The sequence below is a fragment of the Hydra viridissima genome, unplaced genomic scaffold, assembly GCF_058129835.1.
Source record: "Hydra viridissima isolate aposymbiotic clone 2 unplaced genomic scaffold, HvirCarnegie_v1 scaffold_9, whole genome shotgun sequence".
NCBI classification, from domain to species: domain Eukaryota; kingdom Metazoa; phylum Cnidaria; class Hydrozoa; order Anthoathecata; family Hydridae; genus Hydra; species Hydra viridissima.
In genome coordinates, this window is record NW_028324308.1 from 16,447,975 (window position 1) to 16,475,410 (window position 27,436).

Sequence of the window (27,436 nt, forward strand, 5' to 3'; positions counted from 1 at the left end):
TAAATTCATTTAAAAAAAATTTGTTATAAGATTCGGTGTATAACGTAAGACTTTTAAATCATTTTTAATTATGAAAGGCCTTCACTTAAGGTCCGAGAAAAACGGGTAATTGAAAAAACCATTTTTTTCTTAAAATTTATGTGTAGTGATTTTTCTTTTTAGCATTACGCGTAATCAATGAATTTCATACTTTTCACAGCGAATTCGTTACTGCGTCACTCTTAATAAACAGAAATTCTAAGCATGTACCAAAAGTATAAAATTTTCATCGAGTCGTTCTATTTGCTCAATAACTCAACTTACAGTTTAACAAAGACCGATAGTTTAGAAGTCTAAAAACGATTATCTAGACAAGTTTATTGAAGGTAACGAATCGGTATTATTTTTATTTGAAATGTTCTTCATGCAAGTTCTGCTATTTTGATTAACTTTGTGTCGTTTTCTGTCAATTTGCCCAGGATTTTGGAATGTTGTGTATTGTTTAGAAGAACCTTCTTCATTAAAAACATTCGATAATTTTACGTCAAATGACGAAAGTTTAACAATCTCAAGAGAAGAAAAAACGACGCATTGTGATTGGTTGATTTTTGTTTTAATAACTTTGGGAGTTCGATGATGCTGTTTTGGTTCATAGCACTTTCCAAGTATGGATTTAGAGTTTTGTTTGTCAGAATCTATTTGAGGAATTTCAGAATTAATTTTTTTAGGAATAATTTTTGGTAAGTTAATGTTAGATGACCTACTTCGCTTCTTTTTAAGGGATAACAGTCTGAAAACGTTTCTAACAAGTTTCCATTTTTGTCTAGCACCTCGCAAAACTTGAGTCATTTTAGGAGAACCTGTCCTTTGTAAATCTGTTGGGATTTTAGAAAGTATTTTTGAGTAATGAATATTTTCGTTTGCGTTAAAAGGATCCTTCTGGCCAAACGTTCCCAGAAAACAACCAGTTATACTCCAAAGACGTACGCAGCAATCGTTTGAAGCAGACACAATCAGCATTTTGGTCTCAATATAGTCTAAAGATACTATGCTTTGAACATGAGCGCGAAATGTTGAATGGTTAGGTGGATTGCTTTCGGTAATCACTTTTTCTGAGACGTTCAAAGATGTAAAACTATTTTTTTGATAAAATTTTCCTATTGAGGAGGAAATATTTTTTTGATCTGATTTTTTTAACGCATTTAAAGCAGATTCGGATTCTCTTCCTGATTTACAATCCTTTAGAAAATATTTGCTTATATCCCAAACACGAATGAAACCTGAGCTGTCTCCAGTAAAAAGGAAGTTGTTTTTCTCATCACTCTTCATTGCAAATATTGATCCATCTCTCAGGTCAGCGAGAGCTTCGAACTGGCCGAGAAATCCACACTTTGAACTCCACGCTTGAATAGTTCCTCCCGCACTAACCAGAATAGTTGCTGTTTCTCTATCAACTTCTCTTGCTTTTAAGAACAAAACTTTATCAATTGAAAATATCTTTTTTGTAACTGATGATTTAGCAGTTGAGCTCTCTGAAGTCCTTTTATTTATGTTGTTAATACTGTGCTGAAAACAAGTTCGTCCTGTTTTAATATTCCAACAGCTTAACTGTCCGTCAAAGCTTACAGTTACTATGACACCTGAGTCAAGAGAGTCGATCGATGTAATGTCATCTTTATGTATATTGTTTAACTTTTTGATTGGTTTATCTTCAAATTCACTGTAAACATGGATTTTGTGATTCCATCCCACAACAACAATGTGTTGATATGGACAAGCAAAGCCAGTTACTTCATTCCCATCTAAGGCTTTTATTTCTCGAACTACCTCTCCATTGTTGAAGTTCCAAATTTTTACGATTCCCCCTCTTGAACCTGTAATTAGCTTTCTCATTGATTTATCAAAGGTTAAAGCAGTGATCTCTTGGCCGTCGTGAGCGTTGGCTAACAATATGACTTTCTCACCTGTGAGGGCATTCCATACGTTTACCACTGAGCCGTGGCATGCGCTAACCACTTGATTAAAAAGTGGATTATAGAGTGCACCGCATAGTGGTTTTGGATGACTGGACCCCTCATCAGCTACATTCACCTCTAAATTTTGCTTATTTTTTTCAAGTATCAAAATAGTGTTACTTCCTAAAAGTAGAGTTTTCTCTTTCTTATTAAAGTAAGCTGCAGTAAATGGGTGTACTCCACTAAACTCTGTAAAGCAACTGTGGATTGTTTGAAGGCAGCTATGATCACGAGTATTCCATACTTTTATAAGTTTATCTCTTGAAAAACTAATAATTTTTTCTCCGTACACTATTACTTGCACAACAGCAGAGTTATGACCTTTCAAAACCGATGATGCTTTATGGTTAACATAAGGGTTCCATAAACGTACATAACAATCTAAACCACCGGTTACTATAACGCTGTTTTCCTTGTCGAAGTCAAACGTGTACACCCCTTTTTTCATTTTAAAGGAGGTTTTTATTTTTTTGGTTTGAAGGTCCCCCAGTACAAGGGAAGTTTGTGAGGTATTAGCACACGAAATAAAGCATCGAAGTGTTGGTATATATTTTACTTTCCGAACCCAATCTTCGTGAAGCTTGTTAAACGATACGGCACTGACGTTATGATGACGTCCGCTAACAAGTTCTAGGTATGGGATTTTTCTTACGTTAGAATGTGAAGTTCGTTTATGCTTGTCGATACCGACGTCAAACAAACCGACAGTCGCTAACGTAAATGTAATGCAAGATACACTCCCACCGGCATCACCAAGAAGTAAACAGCTATGATTCAAATCGCTTGAGCAATACCAGTAGTCCATGCAAAGTACGGGATGCTCCAGACCTGTCACTATACACTGTTTTTCAAAATTAGTACCTGAACAATCGTAAAATATGATGTGCCTATCTGTTGTTGAAACCACAATTTTTTTTACGTTAGCTAAACATATGACATCTGTTACCCACATTTTTTGAAGTTTTCCATTTAATGACTCTGATAAATGAAGCACTCTTTGGATCTGCAGGTCTAAGCTCCAGAAAACAAACAATCCATCCTTACTTACGGATATATATCTCCCGCTTTCACTATATTCATCTGTCTCATTTGTACTTTTTTGAATATTTCCGAGAGTTGGAAAATAGCCTAGCATTACTATGGTGTCATGATGGGGATGAGAAACTTCTTTTGCACCTTTTGGGAAAAGAATATCAGAATTTTCATTACTGAATGTCGTTTTTTGTTCATTCTCGAACAGCATAAAAGAACAGAATTCCTCCCAATCTACTATCCCGTCACAATTTTTATCAGCTTTAACAAACAAATTCTCTAGGTCATTTTGATTTTCTATCCTACCGAACGCTATTTTTAAAGCATGTTCAAATTCATTTGAATTGAGTCCTCGAATACTTCCTTCATTATTAGAACTTTGAAACATATTTTGCAAAATTGCAAGATTCTGGTTACTCATTTTATCTGCAATCTTTTCATTCCATTGAAGTTCATCTGCATCTCCCTAAATTACGTTATAAAAGGGATAATCATGTAAAAGATGTTGTAAATAAAGTAACTAGAATTAAAATGGAACTAATTTTCAAACTATAGAAATTTACAAATTATTACAATTTAAAAACTTCTTACCCCAGATACTTTGAATTTCGGCGAAGCATCGGAACGAGTTTTTAATGACATGTTTAAGAATTCTATGAGACCAGGTTTTTTTAATGTCGATCTTTTTAAACAAATATTCGTGACAAAATTTGGCGTCACTTTGGGTTGTTTTATTTGTTGAAACATTCGAATTGACATCACTTTTCGAACTTTTAAAGAAAATTTTAGAGAAAAAAAAAGCTATAAAAAAACGTTGAGAAAAAAAAAGCTTAAGTAATTGTCAAAAAGGATCCTTTTTTAAAAAAAGCCTTAGAAGTATTTATGAAAAAATAACTTTGTCGATAAATTTTTTAAATTTGATCAAGTTGTTAATCCCAAGAGGGTATTGATAAAGAACTTACTTCGACTATAAAATATTTTAGCCGCAATTAATTGCAAAAAATTTAACTTAAGAATTCAGTAACTTTAACTGCAGAAATGTCTTGAAATTGCAAAATCAAAAGTAATATCAATATTATCATGTCGGCGTAGTCCTAAATTTGAATAAGTAGTCGACTGGCAAATAATTCAAGGCTGTTCCTGTAAATAGTTTTAATCCGTCTTGATCCGGTTAAAAAAGTATTCATTAACACCTTTGGACTTCGATGATGAGCAACTCCCGTATGGAATGGGCACAAACTGTCGTTTTCACTTGTAGAACATTGATGAAAAAAGATCAACAAAACCTTTTCTTAAACTCGAGGATTTTTCATGAATCATTATTAAACAGCTCGGACAAACTTGATTGCATCATTTGTAAAATTACAAAAATAAAAGGAAAAACATTAAAATAGCATGTTGTCCGAGAGAGAAGCACTCCCACTGTGCAAAAGCCATTTTTTAAACCTTGTTTTTTTCAAATTTAACGTGTTATTCGTTGAAAAAATTCCAAGCACAAAAGTTTAACTTGCTCAAAACTTGGCACTGATGTCAGCAAAACTAATATTAATTTATCCATACGAGAGAAAGTAGGAGACTTTTGGTAAGAAGTCTGGGACTAGCATCATTTCATGGCTCTAATAAAAGGAGTTTATAGCTGAAATCTAAGAACATGGTGGAGGAAATGCGATTGTATTGAGATGTTTTATTCAATATTCAATCGGTTAAATCACCTTATTGAAGGTAACATGGATATAATTATGTACAAAGATACAATCAAAGACTGGCTCATTTGAGAGAAAAAAAAAAGCCAGGTAGATGGAATTTAAATTAAAAGTAATCGTGGTCAGGAATGTGTATTTATATGTGAAGACGTTTTTTAAAAAAAGGCGGCATTATTATATTAGAAAAAAAACTATAAACAAAACTGTCTGGTTAAACCTGTTAAGCCTGTAAAGTTATTTGCATAACAATAATGGTAAAATTTAGTGTTGAAAAATTTAATGGTTTGCGACTCAACAGTTTGTCGAGGTGTTAGTAAATTAGCTTTTATAAATGATAGACAGGGCAAAAGGACCAAAATCAATTACTTAATATTAATTACTAAGTGCTAATTACTCTTACTTATCTATTCGGTGTGGATTTTCAATGGAGAAGCTGCTTAACAATAGATTTAGCTGATTACAAAGATTTAGTATTATTACAAAACAATCATAACAACTCGCATTCTTCTATTATACTATTGAAAATATGCCTCAACCCCCTTAACTTTTCTTTAAACGTGTAGCAAAGCATTTCAAAAAAAAGCGAGTTCAAGCAACATTTGGAATTGGGTATACAGTTCATTGTTAAAAGACGCTTTAAAAACTAGGCTATTATTACTCCAATGCTTATAACATGCAATCGAAATTTACAGTAGAGATGATACGTTGGAGCATAGGTTGAGAAGATAGAAGAAAGTTGTGTATTCGATATGTAAAAGTTGTCACTTATCATTGATAGCCATCAGTCAGAAAGCTTCAGGATTATTAAAATAAGAAGTGATAATTAAAATAAGAAGTGATAATTAAAATAAGAAGTGATAACATTCATAATGTGATTTATTTTTTAAGTTATTAAATAATTCGTTAGGAAAATTAAATTTCTAAAAAAGCTAGTCATAAAAAAATTATAAGTAAAAAAAATATACAAAAAAATGTACATAAAAATATTTAACAGATTACACATGTTTTCTTTTAACCCAAATCAATAATGACGATGAACAACCAACGTTTTCTCGTTCTTTTTTTTACTCCGTTTTCATTTCTTGTAACTGCGACGCTTCATCTAGCAACACCTGATTTCCGGAAGAAACTAATTTTTCGTAAAGAAGTACTAGACACATCTGAGACAAAGTGACCAAGCTTCAGCTTCATTTTCCCACCTATTTAGTTAATTGAATACACAACGACATTTAAGCTTTGGATTTTTTTTTTTTTATCATTGGGCAAAAAGAGCATCATGGTTGAAAAAGAAATATCAACTCACCGTTGTCGAGTTCTATGAGCCTCGTCGCAGGGTTCTCACCTGAAAATGAAGCAAAACTTGAGCTTTAAATAAATTATTCTCTTTCCCTGTGTGCTGAGGAAAAAAATTATCCCTGTGCTATAAGTGAGAAATTGAGAGATTTCTTCAGGTTGAACTTCTCCCCACTCCTCTTTAGTCTTTATGACTAAATATGTACCTACACATTAGTAGACATGATTAAGCTAAAACTTCAATCAGCTTACCTAAAAGTGGATTAAGAAAACTTTTTTTGTAACAGATTGTGCCCCTACCAAAACTCCTATCATAAGAGTTTTGGTAGGGGGACAATATGTTCCAGAAGTGAATAAATCTTGTGACTTGATTCTATGTATTTGACCAGCCTTTCAGAACTGTTTTAAAATTACACTTTATCTTGATGAGAAGTTACCATGGTGTTGACTTAGATGAAAAAAAAAAAAAAAAAAATTTGTTTTTTGATTGTTTGGTTAGGAATGGGTAATTTTAATCGCTTAGGGGTTAATGTTGTGTTTACTGTCCTCACTATATTCTATTATACAATAAAACTCAATAAACGTTCTGTTAGTGTTTAGCACTCTTTTATTTATCACGTTTATAGAAATACAAATAGTTCTCTCATACTCTACTTGTAGTGCTCGATACTGTTTTTATTAATTACTCCTCTTTCTGTTCTTCTTTTTTTTATGCGAGTATCTCTTCTTTATTTGAAACGGCCAAAAACTTCTGGTTATTCTTCTTTAATTAATGTTTCTTCTGACTTCTATTTAACTCCTATTTCTTTTTTACTCACTAATAAAACTTCTTGTTTATTCAAATATTTTTCAATCACAAATATTCTCTCTCTTAAAAACTTTCTTAAAACTCTAAAAAAATTTTCCGGCAAAAACCACAACATCAAAGTAGTTCAACACAAACAGTCAACAAAACAAATAGCGTAAACAACTAAAAATGATTTTTTTACCAACACAAGCCCTATGCTGAAGTTATTTTTCAAAGATCAGTTTTCTCACCACTGAAATGCCAAAGAAAAGAAAAACTCATTAAGGTTGTCGCCAATCTGTATGCTTCCTTTGTTTTTCGAAATGTGACACACATGACACACTGATATCATCAAGGAAAGAATACTAGGTTTTTTTTCTGGAAATTCCATAGATTTTAAGGATGATAGAGTTCCATTGGGCATATGGAATTCCTGCAGAGCAATAATACAAAAGCATGGCATGGGAGACAGAAACTTTCCTCTACTCAAGTCACATGACTATAACAAAGTAATTGGTTGAAGTGATTGGTTGAAAAGTTAAAAGTTCATTCAAAATTTCCAAAATCTCATTAGCAAGAATGTTAACCAAAAACTGATAAAGTTTGGTTGTTCACTGTCAGAGTTTAAGGGATTTTATTAACTCAATTCTCAGTTAGAGCCATCACTTCACCACCTCTCATTAAACTAAGTATTGGTGGCAAAGGATCTTTCCTCAAGTTCAGCTTGAGTGAATCTGGTGGGAGTCAAAATTTCAAAACAAGTTTCAAATGGCAAAAGCTTACTGACTGTAGAACATGGACAAGAAACAAGCACCAAGCGTCAACTCATCCAACTTTTTGCTGTCGCTGAAATTATTTCAGAAACTTATGAAAATTTCAAAAGTTTAACCAAGAAGATATCAATATTGAGTTTATTCCTCCAATAGAACTTCATCTTCTCCTTGGAATTCTAAATCAACTTTAAAAATTAATGCTAAAGATGTGGACTAAAGGCAAAGATTGATATTTTGCAAAGAGCTGTCAAAAAAGAAAAGGCAGATCATATGCTTGGCTGCAAACATTCCAAATTTCTGAATTTGGTGCTCTTAAGGGTACAGCATTGGTGATTTTTAGCGAGCAATCAACAGAAACCTTACATTCAATTTTCAAAGTTTAATTGGCTTGGTATAAAAAAAAACCTTGATCACCCTGATTATAACACGCATCTTTGAATTGGATTTTTTAAATAATTCATTTTATCTTTTTCAAGAATTTCATTCTACAAATACCCGAAAAAACATATTTGTTGATAAGGAATATTCTTTTCTGAATTTTTTGATTATATTATAAACTATGTTCATTCATTCATACATACATACGTGAATCTTTAAAAAGCACAAAAAGCACCAAAAACCACAAAAAGCACCAAAAACCACAAAAAGCTCCTATGTTTTAGCTGTTTTTTTTAAAGGCGAAATTTCTACTTTAAGTGAAAAAAAAAAAAGATTTATATTAGGGCTCAAAGTGCAATCAGTATCACAAAATGCTATAAAACTTCAAATTTATTTACTTGGCATTAGATTTTAGAGATTAGACTCTAATTATTACACCTGGTGATATTAGACCTTGTAGTTTAATGCCCCATTGGTTGTTTTTTTGGTCCTCAAATTTGAGTTGGGACCAAACTTGGATAGGCGTGTGTGTGGTGAACAAATCAACCACACTAAAAAAAAGCTTGTAGAAAACCATGCATATGCTGATCAGATTTTCCAGTTTACAAAAAGGTGAAGTTATTTATCATTTTGTTTTTCCTTTTTACTAAAATTATATTATCATATGAACTTGAATTTAAATATCCTAGTTTTTAAAAAATGATTAAGATATTTTTTTGATTTTTTCAACTTAAAATCAAGATTTTAAACACGATTTAAAAAAAAAAGAAAAAAAAAAAAAAAGATTTATTAGTTTATTACAGTATTTTAGGAAGAAATGTCTAGTTACAAAAGTTTTATAACAGAATGTTCCATGTACAAATGTTTGTATCACGGACAAATATCCATACTACGAATATTTTCATTGTTTATAACATTGCCTTTACAGATATTTGTCCATGACATAAACATTTTGTCTGTATTTTGAATTTTGTAACATAGAAATAGGAACTTATAGACATGATCATCAATTATGTAAGTAATTTGGTTTATAACATAGGCCTTAGCATAAGGAATAAATTTTATAAGATTTTCTCTACTTTAAACTAACAGTTGCAATTACTTTACTTGTAATTAGCTAAATGTAATTAACTAAGTATATTCACTCTCAGGTTAGAATGAGAAATGTTTGGAGTGACTTAAAAATAACTCATATGTATGCCCTTCATTGACATCATAAAATTGTTGATTAATTTTACATTATTCAATTTAATAAAATTAACCTATGACTGTCATTTTAGCAAAATGCCTAACTTTTGTATCATAGTGTTTTAAAAACTATTGACACAACTTTACTTTTTTTGGGAACTTCGTTAAAAAAAAAACAAAACAAGATACAAAACAACAACAAACCTTTTAAAAAATTCTTCAGTAGTAATGAATGAGAATCGATGACATCTTTTCCTTTTTTATCGCTTTTTACTTCAATTATCAAATAAATACATGGTGAAATTCCAATGTCTGTTTTCATCTTTATAATAGCAATAGAAAACATTAAATAAAGAGTAATAGTGAAACAATAAACAAATAGTAATAATGTAACAAAAAATAGCAATAATCAAAAACATTTAATAACAAAAATAATGATTCATAATAATAACTGACTGCTATAATTAATTTTCTTGCTACTGTTTTAACCTTAACTATCAATTCACGAAATAACTCTATGATGCAGAATATTTTTGTAATAAATAAAAGGAACAGTTGATAGAGAGGAGATAGGAGAGAGAGGAGACAGAGGAAGGAGAGGAGACAGAGGAGACAGAGGAGACAGAAGAGACAGAGGATAGAGAGGAGAGAGAGGGAAGACATGGAAGACAGGAGACATATGATTAAGTTTGATCAAGATCTTGAATACAATCATTTAAAGGAATCATTTAAAAATATCACCACAGAAAGTAAACTGCTAATAACTTAATCATTTAAAAATACATATGAAAACAAATAAACCATGTGTGATTACAAATAAGCCATGTGTAGTTGTATAGCAAAATAAATGATAGTAATGTAAAGGAAATACAACCTGAAATTTTTCATTCACTTGTATTATTGAATCCACTTGAAGATTAGCAGTTCGACATAAAACTCTATCAGATCGATTCAGTATACTACGCCTCATATTCTGCTGAAATTTTGCATGCCTATAAAGTGACATGTAAAAGCAAATTTTTTTGTATTTAAAAACTGAATTCTTCCAATAACTAAAATCTAGGTTATTAATGATCACCTGTCTAATCTAAGCTTGACATATACCTCATCAATATCTAAAGACAAGACAGTATAAAATTAAGCTAATGAAGTAAAATTTACAAAACATCTCTCTAAATTTTTAAAAAAACACTTCCCTAAAATTTTAAAACATAAAAAACCGTTATAATTAAGTTGTTTTGATTCTTTTTCCATTTAAGCAGAAAGATTTAAATACACAGTGCTTAAAAATACAATACATAAAACATTCAGCACGCAAAAAGATCAGACCAAAAACTTTTCTAAAATATAAATCAAAGAAAATAACCTATAAATGATTTAAAGTTTAAAAACAATTGTCAAAACAACTTACCATGAACAACTTTGAGTTCAATGAGCTCTAGAACTTCGCCATATAATCCATAATACTTAAGAGGTTCTCCTGATAAATCAATATGGCCCCCATCATCTAAGACAAAAAAGTTAGTTAAATCTTTCACCTCATCACCGTCCTAACCCAAACCCAATGTATAACAGTATCAGCTAACATTAAGATTTAAAAATATAACATAAACAAATTGAATTTACAAAGATGGATTCTATGAAGGTTGGTGGATAAGGATCCAGACTTTAACAACAGCTTACAACTTGTATGTCTTTTAAAATTGTGTTTTATAGAAGACAACTTTAAAAAAGAATTACCATTGTTACAGATTTCATCTTCAAAAAGAACATCATGTTGATCATCTGGAGGATTATGTAAAAGGTTTTCTTCATCAATAAGTTTGTGTTTATCTTCAGTATCCAACACAAGATACTCATCATCTAATAGAAGCGTAGCAGAATAACAAGTAGGAATAAAAAAACTATTTAAAAATCTATTATATATAATTACACTCACAACATACCATTTAGACCGCCAAGTCCATCATCAAAGGAATAAGTTGAAAAATGTTGTTCTTCTGGAACACTATTCCCATCAACATTATTTAGATGGTTGTCAATAGCATCAGGCTTTTTCTAAAAAAATATCATTGATTAAAACTTAACAACTTGAAAGTGAATAAGATTTTTATTTCATCAAGAATTTTTCATCAAGAATATTGAATAAAAGCTTAACAAAAACTTAATAGCAAACAAAAAAATTTAATAATGAATGAAAAAATTGTTTTTAAGTAATTTAAAGTATTTCTACTTTCAAAGAACAAACCTCTAAGCCTTCAACTTTAAAGCTGAGCTGAATTTCACCAGATTTGGCTTTTTCAAGAGTAAACCAATGCTTTGATTCCAAACCCTCTTCCCCAAGATTTACTAAATCATCATAACGAAATTGAATTACACCCATCTTTTCTTGTGTAAAAGGATCTTTATCCCATACCTCTATGTAAACAATTTGATGTCGCTGAGGCATTGCCATTGTAACTTGTTCATTCCAGACAGGATTCAAAGTACGATAGATAATTTTAGTTTTGTACTTTTCATTCTTCAAATCACCCAAACGAACAACAACAAATGGGTCACTTCTTCCTAAGAGGAATTGAAAGACAATTAAAGATCTACCATAGACAAATGGAAATTAAATTCAGTATAGGTTATTTAGTGAATACTTTGCGTACAATATTTAAATGAAAAAATGTTTAATAGAAAATTCTCTACCCTTGGGAATTTGAAATTTATCAAACAAAGATGAAACCTAATGTTTGAATTTTATGTCAATTAGACTAATTGTATGCAGTATTTACCATTCAAATCAAGAGCAACAAGCTTGCGAGCACGAAAGATGCATATTGTCAAACTTCCCCTTTCTGTTAAAAGAAATATCAAAAAAGATTATTTAAAAGCTAATTTTTTTAAAATAATAAAATAATAATTTTTTTTTTAAATAATAGCCTTACGAAAAGATAACTAAACTATAAATACTTAAAATAGTATCAAATGTATTTGCTACAAACTCTATTTTTATTATCTATTTATTGTTTAATTATTTAACTTTTACTATTTAACTTGTTTTTATGTTCCATTCAACTGTCATTAAAACTCTTGTAAATATTTCTTTGAATTTTCTCTTTTTTTTGATAATTTATTTCATTTTGATTGCTCTTAAGTATTTTCCATTAAAAAACAAAGAGATCATTTGAAGTTCCTAAGGAAATATTTGATGTATCATAACCTAATTGCAAAATTTAAAAAGAAAATCATGATAGAAATTTGATAACATTCTTCAAAACATTTAACAAAAGTGCAGATCAGATCAAAATGCAGGTAAAAATGCCACAAATATTTCCCACAAACATTATTACAAAAGCAATTATCACTTGTGCAAAAATCTTCAATAAAGTGTGTGTGTGTGTGTGTGTGTGTGTATATATATATACACACACACACACATATATACATGTATATATATATATATATATATATATATATATATATATATATATATATATATATATATATATATTCTCAGTTGCAAGAAAAGGTTGCATTCAATCAAAATAATTTTATATTTTTACGCTTTTATTTTGTAAAAGTACTACTCACACATTTTTTTACTTTTTTATAAATGTAATTATTTCTAAGAAGATATTGATTTTTAGATTTTTAGTCATAAGTAACTTAATGTGCTACTCACAATATAAATAGTATACACTTAAATCCAATAATAAGACAAAAAGCTAATACAGTATTTTTTTGAAATATTTTATCAAAATTTTTATTGACTTGATATTGTGTGGGGTGAGATTGATTTAATAGAACTGGTTTAAAAGATTGAAGTAATTGAGTTAGTTGGAACAAGTGACGTACTGATGTACCAAATTGTAAAGCTAACTCTCATTAAAGAGTATTGTTTTATGGTTGTATATTTCAAGAGAGGAGAATAAATTACAATCCTAGCCTGCATTGTTGCTGCAAATGCAGTTATTCCATTGTGTGTAAAAGCATACAACTTATGCAGTGAAGGTTGTCAATTACTGTGCAGAAAAAGCTGTCAAACTAGTAACCAGTTTTTATGTCTTCACCCAAAAAGTTTAAAATGTTGATGAGTAGCATCAAAAGATGGTGTCCACTAATGCAACTAAAAAAAAATTTATTGACCAAATATTGTTTTTCTAAACTGTAAATAGATGTTAAACACTAAAAAAATCCTGAATATTTGGTGTTTCTTATCAAATGTAGCTTCCAGTTCCCCTTAAAAAAAAACTACTAGTTCATAATTTAACAAACCAGCATTATATAAATACTGTGAAAAAAATTTTATCGTTTCATTTTTTTAAAGAAAGTAACTTAAGCAAAAAAACTTATAAATAGGTAAATATAAAGTATGTAAATAGCTATTAATTTTATTTAACTTCTTTTTTTATTTTATCATTATTATTATTTTTTTTTAAAGCCAAATCTAATTTGACAAACAAATCAATTTTTTTCAAGAGATCTATAAAATTAAAACTATGACTGCAAGGATCAAAACAATGATTATAGATTAGTGATGAATAAACTGAAAAATACCTGAGCATAAAATTGCTTCCATCGTAAAAGCATCAATCTTAGTGCGTTTCTAAAACAAATAGTAGAGATTACAAACCACGGAAACAAAGCATAAAAAATAAGAGCTGGGTTTTCAAAGTTATTTCTTATGCTATAACTATTTTAAGATTCAAATATCTAGAATTTTAATTGAATTTGAAACACCTCTAGGTTCTTAAACCCTGACAAAAATTAAATCAGTTTTTACTAAAAGACCATAAGTCAGTTGTAGTAGATAGTTGTTGTAAATGTTGTTATGGTAAATTTTCAAAAAATTAAAAACAACTTTCATAAATTTTTTTGCATTTAAATTTGAAAAAAACAAACAAAAAAAACAACAAAAAAACAAACATTTTCAAGCTCATTGTTAAACATGTAATCAACTAAAAAATAAAAGTGAAAAAAAAAAAAAATCAAATCCCAGTTTTCAAAAGAGAAAAAAATTTAACAAATTAATTTTTTCAAATGATCAAATTTAAAAACCTAAATAATCAATATATTTATTAGCAATAAAATTTGTTAATATCTGTCACGAAATAAATTATTTACTTGATGTAAAGGTTCTCCAAGAGGCATAGCAGAATTTTTAGTTGGGCGAACTGAAAACAAAGAATTAATCATCTAAGATTTAAAATGCAAATTAAAAAAAAATTTTCCAAAAAAAAAATGTAATAACCTGATGTTTTAATAGAAGATATTGGCCTAAAAATCACAGAAACTACAATCTTTCCAACTTTTCGTAAACTTTCACTCAACCCTCTCTTTGCATCACCATGAAATTTAAACACAACATTCAACTCCCTTTTAAAGATATACCAATCATTCTAAAGAATAAAAATAAACAAGAAACAAAATTTTTTTGAATTTTAATCTTATTTACAAATTTTGTAATTATAGTTGATGACCTAATATAACTTTCATTACCTTCGTAAGTGATAAGTTACATGAACCCATGAAATCATCATTGTCATCAGCAAGAATGACATTCCTTAAAATCATTGGATTTTGGTCATGAATGATGAAAGATAATGTTGTCTAAAAAAAAAAAAAAAAACAAATCCATAGTTATGGTAAAGATATATTTGCATAAATTTGCATAAATTTGACTTCAATACATTCTTTAACAATTATATCATAAATTAAAAAAATCAAGAAAAATTACCATTTCAATCAAAGTTAATTCCTGTATTGTTTTACAAAAGTTTGATTTTACTTAAATATACAAAAGGAAAAAGGCATTAATTACAATTTTTTCTAAAATTTAAAAGGTTTTGTTCAAAGTGAACCATCTTTTAGTACTCAGTACAAAACAAATTATTTTTATTTAGTTTAAATAGCATTAAGTGAGTGAAAAATTCTGAAAAAACTTTTTCAAAAAAAAATTCTTTAATTTACAGATGCTTTTCATATGCATGCCACACATATGGGTTACAACATAATAACCATAATGATATGTGCAAGCTTTTCAAAAGTAAAAACTTTTAAAATAAAAATCTACCTGGGTGTAGTCAGATGTAAAAAACTCAATCATAGTATCCCATTCTGGGTTTAAAGTCTCCTCAACCACATGTCCAATTTGAATCTACAAAATTATTAAAAAACCATGAAATAATTTAACCAAATGAAACTTTGGTTATTTCAGACATTGCTTGACTTATTTTTGTAAAACTTAAGAAACGAGAGATGTTCAAATATTACTCCTTTTTCTAAAACTTTATATAATTAGACATATATAGCCATAAGACTTTATTTAGCCATAAGACTTCAGAAGAAAAATGTGATTATTATTTGTTACCATTTATAAGAAACCAAAAAACCAAACAATAATGCTTAAGCAAAGAACAAGTTTTACAGAATTTTAAAACAGCATCTAAGCACTCTATACAAACTAAATCCTTGGCACATAATTTCACTAAATATGCATGCTTAAAAAAAAAAAGGGAAACAACTGCTAAAGATTATTCAACAAGATAAAGATCTTCATTTAGTAAATAATTTTTATAAAATTTATTCTAATAATAATCTTTAAGACATCATTAGATGAATAGTCAGGACTCACCAGTTCTTTGTTTGCAAATATCATTACATAAGGATCACTTGTACCACTACTATCCATTGGAATCAAGTTAACACCTTTATGAACTCGAACAAAAAGCACACCTGCCACTGAAAGAAAATTTATTTGCAAATTATTTGCAGATTTTTATAAAAGATGATTTATTAGGAATGACTTATCACAGGCATTTTCAAAAGCTAAGAATCTAATTAACAATAACAATACTTTAAAAAAAAAAATAACAACCTTCTGTAGGTTGCTCTTGCTTCTCAATAAAGTTCTTTTCAAACATTTGTTCATCAGTTTCATTGCAAACATCAATTATAGGAAGTGAAGAGTAATCAAAATGTAAAGATAAAAGAGATCCTTCAATATTTTCATCTTGGAGTTCAATATCTCTAAAAAACAGAAAATAAACTTTTTATGCTGAAAAAATAGAGAAAACAAAAACATCACATTAAAACGATTGTAATCATAGCTTCTTTTTTTCCTTGCATTTTTAGAAAATAAATTATTTGTAAAATTCTATTACAACAATTGTATACCATATTAGTAGTAAAAACAAGTAGTAATAATAATGATGATAATACTAATAATAAAAACAATAATAATAATAATACTAATAATAATACTATTTATAATACTACTACTACTACTACTACTAATAATAATAACAATAATAAAAATAGTAATAATAATAACAATAATAAAAATAGTAATAATAATAACAATAATAAAAATAGTAATAATAATAACAACAATAAAAATAGTAATAATAATAACAATAATAAAAATAGTAATAATAATAACAATAATAAAAATAGTAATAATAATAACAATAATAAAAATAATAATAATAATAACAATAATAGAAATAGTAATAATAATAACAACAATAAAAATAATAATAATAATAACAATAATAAAAATAGTAACAATAATAACAATAATAAAAATAGTAACAATAATAACAATAATAAAAATAGTAATAATAATAATAATAAAAATAATAATAAATAATATTAATAATGATAATAGTAACAATAGTAAAAATACTACTACTACTAATAATAATAACAATAATAATAAGAATAAGAATAAGAATAATAATAACAAATAATAAACATTTTAAAATTTTATTAAAAAGACTGAGTTGACTCACTTCCTATTTTGGAATAAATTCTATAAATGGTAAAACTTGATCACTCAACAGTTTATAAACAAAACATAATATTTTGATAACCTTAAGAGAAAAAAGAGTCAATATTTAAATTCCAAAACAAATAAAGAGATAGAAATAGCATTCTGTTTCAAGTTAATAAAATCTTACTGTTCAGGGTTCTGTTCCAAGTTCATCCTGATCAGTGGCAGAATGTATTGCACTATTGTAAAATTTGGACCAAATCGACGCTTTCCTTTAATTTTAATACGCAGCTAAAAAATAATTTATTTTTAATTTGAATTGCTATGTTTATTCACAGGTGCGCAAGAAACCCTGGAAGTTATTGGCAGTGTTGAACTACTACCATGAAATTTACATTAACATTTAGCAATCAACTTTTTTCTATCACTATGCCAACACTTCGATATAAAGATCTTATTTAGCAACTTTTATTACAGAGCTACTTGATGTTAAGCATTATGAATTCATATGATCACTAAGTCACCGTTGACTTAAGATAAACTAAGGATAACTAAGGCACTGTTAACTTAGGATTTTCCAATGATATTAAAAAGCAGACTTTTTTTCTTGTGAAAATATTCACTGACATATTAAGCTATAATTTTTTTACATTTTTATATTTTTTATACTTTTTTATATAGATATATAGACACTTTTATGCAGATTTATTGAGAATGGGACAAACCTTATCAAACTGCAAGCTATAAACCAGCATAGAAACTTGTTCTTGCCATAAAACATCAGCACTAATTTCTTTTGTTCGAATTTTTAGTCTGTCTAATGTTAGGGAACACCACTGCTCATCAGCTAAATTCATAAAGTTTAAGTAAAAGAGTCTTAGAGAATTAAGTTTCATTAATGGAAAACAAAACATTATTAACAACTTGGTAGACTTGAAAGAATTCAAAAACTGATTTTTAAATTCAAAAGCATAACAATCTATTTAAAAAAAAAGCTAATCTTTTTGAATTTAGTTTTTAAAGTCTCAGAGTACTTTGAAAGTCAAAAAAGTTGAGACTATTTTTATCTATTTGTAAATTTTAGAAACAAAAATTTACAAATAGATAATAAAAAAAAAAAAAAAAAAAAAAGCCACTAAAAACTATTTAACATATTGAAAATTAAACCAACCAATGAATTTGCAATGCATTTTTAACACGAGATTAAGAACTAACTTGATGATGATGACGATGATGATGATGATGATGATGATGATGATGATGATGATGATGATGATGATGATGATGATGATGATGATGATGATGATGATGATGATACTAATACTAAGAATAATAAGAATAACAGTAACTATAATAATAGTAAACATGGCTTACAAGTTGCTTTCCCATTTGCACCACCTTTGATTGTCACAGTTAATACACCAGTAGCTAAAAAAATCATCACATTAACCAAAAAATATAAAAATTTTAAACAATTTTGAGAATGTAAACTGCAAATCATTTTTTACACTATTCACAACACAGTTGCAATACTTGTAGTAAACATTATCTCGCAGTGAACATTTAACTTTGAGGAAAAATGAGGAAAATATTGATGAAACTTTTTGTTAATTATGTTTGATGTTAAGAATTCAAAAAGAGGAAAGATAAAAAGAAAAAAAACAAGAAGTGCAAGAAGAATAGGAATCAAAAAAAAAGGAGAATGAGAAGAATAAATACAATGAGAAAAATAAAAAGAATAAGGACAGATGATACCAATGATAATTATCTCTTTTTCAAACAAATTTCACAGTAAAAACAAAAATTATTTTAAATCAAATTTAGAAACGAATACCAATTATAAAAAATGAAAAAAGGGTTTTCCTTAAAAATTAAAGTGTCTGACCATAACCAGTTTGTCTTCCTAACAACTCTGGATCATTGCATAGTGGAATAGTTACATGACCTGGGTCAACCAATGCTACAGAAGAAAAAATAAATAAATAAAAAACTTTGTACATTTACTATTATAACCTTTATAAATTTTTAAAAGCTTACAGCCATTTTCATTCTAAATGGAGAACATTTATACTATAAATTGAAAACTATCGAAAAGAAATTGTTTAAACTTATTTTTTTAGAAAAAAAAAAAAAAAAAAAACTTTTGAAATATAAACTTTTTTAGAACTATTTTTTTTAAACTTGATTAAACAACTTGCATATCTTTAGTGAATCATTTACAAGATCAGTTATCCAAGTTCTTAACAAGGGAAACTCCATTAGCTGAATTTTCTTCAACAAGCGTATTTCAAAACTCACTTTTGGTCTAAAAAGTGTTTAATGATAAAAAAAGAAATTATAAAACATTTTCATTTCCTTTAGCATTTTTTATAGTTTAAATAAAAGGGAACTTTAAGAATTACATACACATGCAGAAAACTTATTGAAAACTTCAGGGATATATTTATAAATTCTATATACTTATAAATTTCAAGGATAACATACACGTGCAGAAAACTTATTGAAAATGCTGCCAAATGAGGGAAAGGAATACTTTGATTAAAAAAAAGCACTAGTTGAACACGGCCGCGGATTTGAAACTGTTCTACACTGACTTCAATATCTGATCTAAAAAGCAAAAAATATTTTAGGAAATTAATTTACTACATAAATATTTAAGGATCAAATGAAGGATGAAAAGAATTATTGATTTACAACTTATTTGTTATTTTTGTTGTAATTATCATTTTTGAGTCAGGAGCATCAAGAGCCATATCAGCATCAATAACCACTTGATATCGTGGTCGTTTAGGCAGATCAGAAGGTGGATTACGATATGAGACTTCTGAAGCCATTTGTTTGCGTAGATCTTCAGTAGTATCATAGACTGTAAGATACTTAAAATATGGTGTGCGATTCCCAAGGGTAAATTCCCTCATTTCAATTGACTCTAGAAGATTAAAAAGTTAATAACACCAAAATATTCTTCAAAAATTTTTAAATAAAAAAAGTATAGACATAAATTTACCAATAAATTTTGGTTTAGCTCCCTCTAACACAGGGTCCAGACCTCTCTTCATTAACTCATATATTGTTCGATCACTGAAATACCACCTGAAAAGAATAATTAAAAAAAAAAAATGCATCCATAATCCATTAAATCAAAATTAAACTTAAAGAACAAAAAGATTCGTGTTTAGTAATAAATTGTGACCTTACAGTGTCTTAAAATATATTTGCCAGCTATCTAGTTTTGTAGAAATTAAAAAAATTATTATCATGTAGATGTAAAACAGCCTAAAACCAAAAATTACAAGCGAATTTCAGAACCAAAATATTTTGCTCTAATTAAAACTGCTTTGATTTTTAAAAATATCAGCTTAACAATTAATTAGAAATCCAAAAAACACTGGTAACTATCACGCTGCCTAAAACATAGACCTTTGATACTTGATATTCAGCTATGTGTAATTATGTTTATAGCATACTTCCAATACATATTCATATTATAAATAAAAGCATACTTATATAATCTTACATTTCATATTATGAATTGAAGTAAAGAAACTTTTTTTATTAGATTATAATAATAAAATTATACTATAAAATTTATTGGTAAGTTTATGTCTATACTTTTTTTATTTAAAAATTTGATGTAATTGATATTAACAAATGTACCATCGATTAAGTAGAAAATTAAGCCATTCCACTGTTTCAGATTGATAAAATGCTCGTTTTCTTTGTTCACGTGCCTCATGCTCTCTGTAAAACCAATTCTGAATTCGATTAACCTTTATGTTCCAAATCCAAATTGCATAAAGGCAAATTAGCAGTGGTGTAAGAATTGAAAATTGAAAGTAACCACAAATATATGATATTATAATTACAATACAAAGTGTTGTTGTTAGTCGCCATATTTCATTTTTAGCATGGATTTTTATGACATCTTCATCACTATCTACTTCAGGTTCAGAATTCACTTCTTCAACATTTTTTTGAACTTCTATAGGTGCCATAACAAAACTGTGGCTTGCATTTTTTTCTTTAAACAAAATATAAATCTTAAAATTCTTAAAATTTAAATAAAAGAAGCATAAAATAATATTGATAAAATTTATCAATATTACTTTATGCATTTACATAATTATGTAATGCATTTTTTGTACAATCTTTATTTTAAAAAAATATTTGAAAATTTTATTAAATCTATGCACACATACAACAAAATACTTTAAATAACCTCAAGTTCCTTTCATAAAACTTTTTTATTTTATTTGAAGTTACACACAAAATTGAATATTACAAGATTTTATAATAATTTTATTATTAGATTTTAGATTAGATTTTATTTGAATATTATAGGAAATATATCATTTGAACAAAATATTAATTATTTATAGAATCTTTGAACTTGAAATCACTTGTAAATCAATATGGAAGATTTGAGAAAGATAAATGATATATGGTTACAATAATCTAGTATTCAAATACAATGAAAGGGAAAGAATTTTAATGGAAAAAGGTTTAAGAATTCATTGGAAAGGAAATGAGTCACTTTCTCCCTTCCTAGAAATACTAAATCTAAAGTTTTATAAAAAGAAAACTCATACAAACAACTTTTAATTTATTATGCCTGTATTTAAAAGAAATACATAAAATAAAATTATCATTAAAACAACAAAATCATTTTCGTTGAGTTGGTTTCCAAGCTTCAATCTTTGGTTTTGTAGTAGAGTATGGGATATATGCATTTTTTGTTCCAGACATATTTGGAATATGGTCAATTGAAAACTTTTGTAATGTTGCTGGTTGATTTGTTGGTTTTTCATCAGTCATATAGTGCATCCATGCATGCCATTCAGGAGGGATCTGTGTTCCATCAAACTCGAGACGACCTTTATAAGGGTACTCCACAAATCTATTTCTCCCCATAAAGTAACTATTATTTTCATAGTACTTATTCCCATACTTGTCAGTGCCTACAAGAACACCAACACGAACAGTGGCTTCACGAAGCAGTCTGTAGAAAACATTCTTAAACCCTCCAAGCTGATTAACCATATACCTTCCATGTCTTATTAAATTCATTGCTTTTTAAACTAGAAAAGGGAATATATATATATATATATATATATATATATATATATATATATATATATATATATATATATATATATATATATATATATATATATATATATATATATATGTATGTATGTATGAAGGGTGCAAGGGGAAAACTAGTGATGTCATTTAGCAAGTATGTTGCTGCATCATTGCAATTAAATAAATCATTAAAAACAAAATTAACAGATAATAATAAAAATAAAACCTAAAAAAAATTATGAAGCTAAGCAAAGCTTGTTCAAACTTTCTTTTCTTGTTTTCTCAAAATGAAAAAATTGTGACCTATATGTATGTATGTATGTAGGTATGTATGTATGTATGTATGTATGTATGTATGTATGTATGTATGTATGTATATATATATATATATATATATATATATATATATATATATATATATATATATATATATATATTCATTTGGTAAAAACATTAAATCTTAAAAATGCAAAATTAGCTGTAAGCCTTTACTTAAATTCGGCATTCCGTTAGAGAAAACTGGGTTTCTATGCTTGCGCTTTATTTAAGCTATTAATTCGAAAGTGTATTTCCAAATATCAAATCTTGAACCAGCCAAACAAAAACAATGCAGAAATAGGGGATTTTGTTTGGAGAAACATAGACAAGCTTGTTGCGCAAGAATATATTCAGGGTAAACTGACCTAAATCTGCCAGCGTCCTAATTCTGGACAATTTTTAGAAGCCCTATATGCTTTAAAGTAATAGGTCTATTGGTCTGTTATGAAACGAAATATAATATTTTAACTTTGTAATTTTTGAATGTGCAGTCAAAAAATATATTTAGATTTGCTGAGGGTTTGAGAACATACTGGAAGTATTTGGTTAATATTTTGTCTCCGAAAACTCTCCGTTTGATATTTTAAAGTTTTCATAGTTACATTTAAACATAATTGGGTTATATGTGTAACTGTATTAATGATCATGTATATAGTTATGTAATAATTTTGTTAAATCTACATGTGTCAGTATGTATATATACTGCATTGTATGTAGCCTATACATTGTTTAAAAATAATCCAACCTATATTATAACTTTGCATTACTTACAAGCATACTATTCTTTATTACTACATATTTAACTTTAAATAGATTGAAAAAGATTATTAATGTTCTAATTTTATTATATAATAATAGATGTTGTAGATTTGCATCTACATATATTATAACTGTATGCACTCATGCGTGAACATTTATTAGATTTTTTGAATATTTATGAGATAATATTTTACAGTTTAATATTTGTTTGTTTTTTTGTTGTTTTTTTTTATAGAACTTTAGCATTTTTCATTTGATTTTAAAAAATTTTAAAAGATTTGAAGAACCGAGTAGAAGTAAATCTGGAAAACACTATTTATGGAGTGATGCAACTATGATATCACCCCTTGAAGTAGATTTTCACAACGTGCTGTATGTAAGGCTTTTGGTGTTTCAAGATGTTTTCTGCAGGTTCAATTTTCTGGAAAAACAGAATTGATAAAGAAGAAAAAAAAATTGTTGATTTTGCATGCAATTGTTCAGCCTTAGGAATATGCTGGAAAATTTGCTGCAAAGCATAAAAAAAATCATTTGAAAATGGAACACCTTTTGAAAAATGGTAGCATGGAGTGTGCAAAAGGCAAAAATGAATAAATTTACATCAAATAGAAGGTACAGCTGCTGTTAAACATCAGTGTATGAATGCTTGTAAAAGTTTCTCTATTATTAAAAGTCTATTAATGGAAAATAAGCTAGTTTACAAACTGCAGAACATATGGAATACAGTTTGATTATTGCCTGGGAAAATAAATGCTAAAAAAAAGAGTATCTACATAGTCATATATCAGGTAATTGGAAAACAATCACTGTTATACTTGTATCAGTATAATGGGTAACTTTCTTCCACCAAATTTTATAGTTAAAGGAAAAACAAATAGGTTACTCCTCAGTTTTCAAATAGAAAATGCACCAGAAGAAAGTTCATTAAGTTTTGAGGAGGAAGTACTTTTTGAGCAAGTTTTTTGTGTCTACAAATGGAAGCTTACCTTACCTGTTTTCACAAACAAGTTTTTTGTGAATTGATGAAGCAGGCTTAGAACAAGTCTGTTAGCCCAAATAATATTATATCTAGCTGTAGTTTATATCTATAAATATATATCTAGCTGGAATTTATCCATATAATCCAATTGTAATTCCAACTTAACCTTATATTCATATATAGAATCTTTACACATAGAAGCCAGTCATCAAAACAATGAGAACTTGTTGATTAACTTAGGCAACCTACCTCAAGCATCTAATAACCAATGTAAAACAGCTGAAAACAAAATCTATCAATCAAACCAACCAATTGAAGCAGATTTTGATTTTTCTATTTTGACATATTTAGCAACAAATTCTTTAAAAATAAATTTGGATCATACATATGGTATTCCTAATCCATCCCCAGTAAAAAATATAGTTACAGGTAGTATTAATGCTCAAAATGGTGCCATGAACAAAATAGAAATAATAGGTTCAAGTGTCTATCGAAACATTTCATTTTAAAATCAATTCTTTCCAGGAGATGAAGATTTTGATATTTTAACTTATCCTACTCAAACCATTAAAAAAAAAACAAAGCTGCATTGAAAATTTATAAAAGAAATTTATAAAAGAAATTTATAAAAGAAATCTGACTGATGGCGAGAATTATGTTTAAGGAACCAGAGATAAGTCTTTTAGCTGAAATCTGAAAAACTGATGCTTAAACACATATTAAGTTTGTTTCTGTTAAGTTTTCTGAGATACTTTTTAATTTATAACACTACATGAATTTTTTTTTTAAAAAACAATAAGTACGATGGGGCCTGGTACTGGTCAGTTTACACAAGAGTAAAATCGTCGCAATCTGATTGCACAACTTTTTCTAGCACTGATCAAAATAATGAAATATAATAGAGATGAATAAATAAATTTATCTTTAAAACTGAAGTATGTAAAAATACAATGTATTAAATTTCTGCACACCAATATTTTAAAAATAAAAATCTCAGTAGAAAGAGATTAATCTCCTATACTCGAATGTGTCAAAGTAATTGGCTGGTTAATTTTCGATAAATTTTTTTTTTGCTAGAAAAAAATTATAACTTAATATTAAATATTTTATACTAATCAAAAAATTATTTTTATAAATTATTTGTAATTTTTAGAAAAAAAAATGTGTAAAAGAGAGTCGTTAATTTTTGTATTTTTCTTCGATATGTGAACTTAAAAGCTCAGGAACCGAATCCAGGTAAAATGTGAAACTTTGAAGGCACTTATAGAATATTTACACTAAATGCGTAAGAAATATTTTAAGCCTTTTTAATAATTGATGAATGTGAACATTATTAGTAAATTTTATATTGGAACTGAGTGGTTTTATGCTCTAATATGAAAACTGATTAAAAAAAGGTAGCAATAAAGAAGCTGCGTTAGCTGATATAAAAGACAATATACCTCTATCAGAAGAGCCGCATAAAATATGACGGTCCATTCTCAACACTAATAAGTCGCAAAAACAAAAATAATGTATGTTTTAAATGTCTGGTCAACAATTGCATTCTTATAGCAAACAGTCAATAATGATGCATCGTTTTAGTTCGTTTGTGAATTTCATTATGATTTAACGCGGAATGATGTCATGTACTTCCTATGCGGCTACCCTCATCGCACAAATCAGTCAGACATATTCAAAAATGGAAGACCTGGCAAAGACTGGTTTTATGCTTTATGAACCGATGGTCAAAAGAAATTTCCAAAAGAAAAACTCACAATTAAGCATCTGCCAGAGCCACTTCTTGCACGCAATAAGTGATATTTTTTTTATGAAGTTGTTAATAAACAATATCAATTGTCTAGTATAACTTCCGGTTCTCTTATTTGCAAAGAAACTCGTTTCTGTGGTGATTAAGGCAAAGCACCCGTGGTGTGCCAAAAAATGTGCGAGTTCAGACAAGTATAAAACACTACATTAGTAGTGATTTATACTAGTTAAACCTGTTTTTACCAACTCATACTTTATGTTCAACTTTGGGATGCTAATTTGCCGTGAAATTTTCCATCTAGATAATTCTAAATCTAAATAATTCCATAGATGTTCAATAGGATTAAAATTAAGTGAAATCGAAGTAAATTTACACAATTTTTACTTTTAGGTCAATCGAGAATTGACCTGCAAATCGAAAATTTTACATTTTTTATATATAAAGTCTCTGATCCACTCTATTAGTCCATCCAGATGTTTTCAGTTTGTTGTTTTTTTTTATTCCGTGTTAAAAAACTAAGTTTGCATACATTTTATGCAAAAGTTTATGCATATGTTTTTGTTATAAAAATGTTTTACAAACTTGTAAATGAAAATATTTTCATTATTAAACCAAACAGCTAAAAGGTCGATAATACTTTAGCATCTTGTCGTATCTGTGTCGCATGCAGCACATACATCCAAAAAAATTTTCTGAAACACTTTCACTTTTTATTTTAGAGAGTGTAACAAAGTTGTTTTATAAAATAAATAAATTTTCAATGCTTTCCACATAAAAATCTTCATAATTATAAAACTTCATTTTATCTTTAAATTTTAAACATGTAAAAATAAAATGCATTAAATTTCCGCTCACCAATTTTTCTGGAAGTTTTTCCGCAGTTCATAAATCTTTGAGGTCAATATATTTCAAATTCTAATGTGGTTTAATTCTAAACATAGCATCCAATAACAAATCATAGTTGTGTTGATCTTCTCGTTTTTTTTTCAGCAGATGGAATTTATCACGTAACTTGATTTAAAAATAAAGCAACAAAAATTCAAAGTTAATAAAATTTCAAGTGTTTTCTTTTGTTTGTTTGTTTTTTTTTTAATTTTATAAACGCAGATTTTTTTTTTTTGCTAAATTTTTAAAAAATTTACTTATTCATGGTTTTCTGTTATCTGGAATATTTTTATTTTTATCTGGAATGTTTTTATTTTTATTAATCTGGAATGTTTTTATTAATAAAAATAGTTTTATAAAATCTAAGATTACTATTTTAGTATTTTTTAATTCAAAAATACAAAAAGAAGAAAAACTTTTTAATTTAATGTGCACAAAAACTTTAGGTGTTTGACTGTCACAATAAAAAACTGTTTTCTTTCATCTGCAACTGGCCTGACGTCTTCTATAGATGAAAGATAACAGCTTTCTTTTGTAAAGTTTTTTGAAAGACAACAGCTTTTATTCGTATAATTTAAGTATATGTGTGTGTATGTATGTATGTATTTTATTGAATTTAGTCTTGAGACACGGATAAAACGATCGGCATAACATATTAAAATTCTACCAAGTGGTTTGCAGCAAAACATTTGGAAAATTAATCTTTTTTTCTTACCCCTTATCCCAAGGACAGCATTGGCTTTGAACTGG

The 27,436-nt window shown here is 27.9% G+C and overlaps 2 protein-coding genes across 5 annotated transcripts; both read right to left on the minus strand.

Annotated features, from left to right (window-relative positions):
* Nucleotides 1-262: 262 nt before the first annotated feature.
* Nucleotides 263-3,748, minus strand: LOC145185496 (cilia- and flagella-associated protein 337-like). 2 transcript variants are annotated; one of them, XM_090099250.1, is made up of 3 exons: nucleotides 3,618-3,748; nucleotides 3,043-3,492; nucleotides 263-2,997 (listed from the first exon to the last, which is right to left on the minus strand). In XM_090099250.1, exons 1-3 carry the CDS (start codon nucleotides 3,666-3,668, stop codon nucleotides 343-345), a joined length of 3,156 nt encoding a protein of 1,051 aa, XP_089955376.1. In that variant the 5' UTR covers nucleotides 3,669-3,748; the 3' UTR covers nucleotides 263-342. The 2 variants fall into 2 exon arrangements, with proteins under 2 accessions (XP_089955376.1, XP_079917548.2); XM_080061422.2 differs by having other exon boundaries at nucleotides 263-3,492.
* Nucleotides 3,749-5,584: 1,836 nt separating this feature from the next.
* LOC145185388 (uncharacterized) lies at nucleotides 5,585-26,834 on the minus strand. 3 transcript variants are annotated; one of them, XM_090099251.1, is made up of 27 exons: nucleotides 26,657-26,834; nucleotides 20,568-20,931; nucleotides 19,918-20,003; nucleotides 19,605-19,839; nucleotides 19,395-19,517; nucleotides 19,109-19,215; nucleotides 18,796-18,870; nucleotides 18,285-18,338; nucleotides 17,636-17,757; nucleotides 17,098-17,201; nucleotides 16,014-16,165; nucleotides 15,771-15,877; nucleotides 15,210-15,293; nucleotides 14,636-14,746; nucleotides 14,388-14,535; nucleotides 14,261-14,310; nucleotides 13,694-13,742; nucleotides 11,929-11,991; nucleotides 11,397-11,713; nucleotides 11,095-11,206; nucleotides 10,889-11,011; nucleotides 10,560-10,655; nucleotides 10,227-10,263; nucleotides 10,023-10,140; nucleotides 9,353-9,470; nucleotides 6,033-6,071; nucleotides 5,585-5,928 (listed from the first exon to the last, which is right to left on the minus strand). In XM_090099251.1, the coding sequence occupies exons 1-27, from the start codon at nucleotides 26,685-26,687 to the stop codon at nucleotides 5,828-5,830; spliced, it is 3,126 nt and encodes a 1,041-aa protein (XP_089955377.1). In that variant the 5' UTR covers nucleotides 26,688-26,834; the 3' UTR covers nucleotides 5,585-5,827. The 3 variants fall into 3 exon arrangements, with proteins under 3 accessions (XP_089955377.1, XP_089955378.1, XP_089955379.1); XM_090099252.1 differs by lacking the exon at nucleotides 26,657-26,834 and adding an exon at nucleotides 24,301-24,414; XM_090099253.1 differs by lacking the exons at nucleotides 17,098-17,201; nucleotides 17,636-17,757; nucleotides 18,285-18,338; ... (5 more) ...; nucleotides 20,568-20,931; nucleotides 26,657-26,834 and adding an exon at nucleotides 16,930-17,010.
* Nucleotides 26,835-27,436: the final 602 nt, after the last annotated feature.

What these genes read in the sequence shown, in the direction of transcription:
- LOC145185388 (XM_090099251.1), bottom strand. Translation starts at nt 26,687, where the DNA reads ATGAACTGCGGAAAAACTTCCAGAAAAATTG. An exon ending in TTGGAGAACCTTTACATCAA is followed by an intron (nt 13,743 to 14,260) that starts GTAAATAATTTA and finishes TATTTGTTTTAG; the next exon opens with AAACGCACTAAGATTGATGC. An exon ending in TTAAAGTTGAAGGCTTAGAG is followed by an intron (nt 11,207 to 11,396) that starts GTTTGTTCTTTG and finishes ATATTTTTTTAG; the next exon opens with AAAAAGCCTGATGCTATTGA.
- LOC145185496 (XM_080061422.2), bottom strand. Translation starts at nt 3,668, where the DNA reads ATGTCATTAAAAACTCGTTCCGATGCTTCGCCGAAATTCAAAGTATCT. An exon ending in CGAAATTCAAAGTATCTGGG is followed by an intron (nt 3,493 to 3,617) that starts GTAAGAAGTTTT and finishes AACGTAATTTAG; the next exon opens with GGAGATGCAGATGAACTTCA.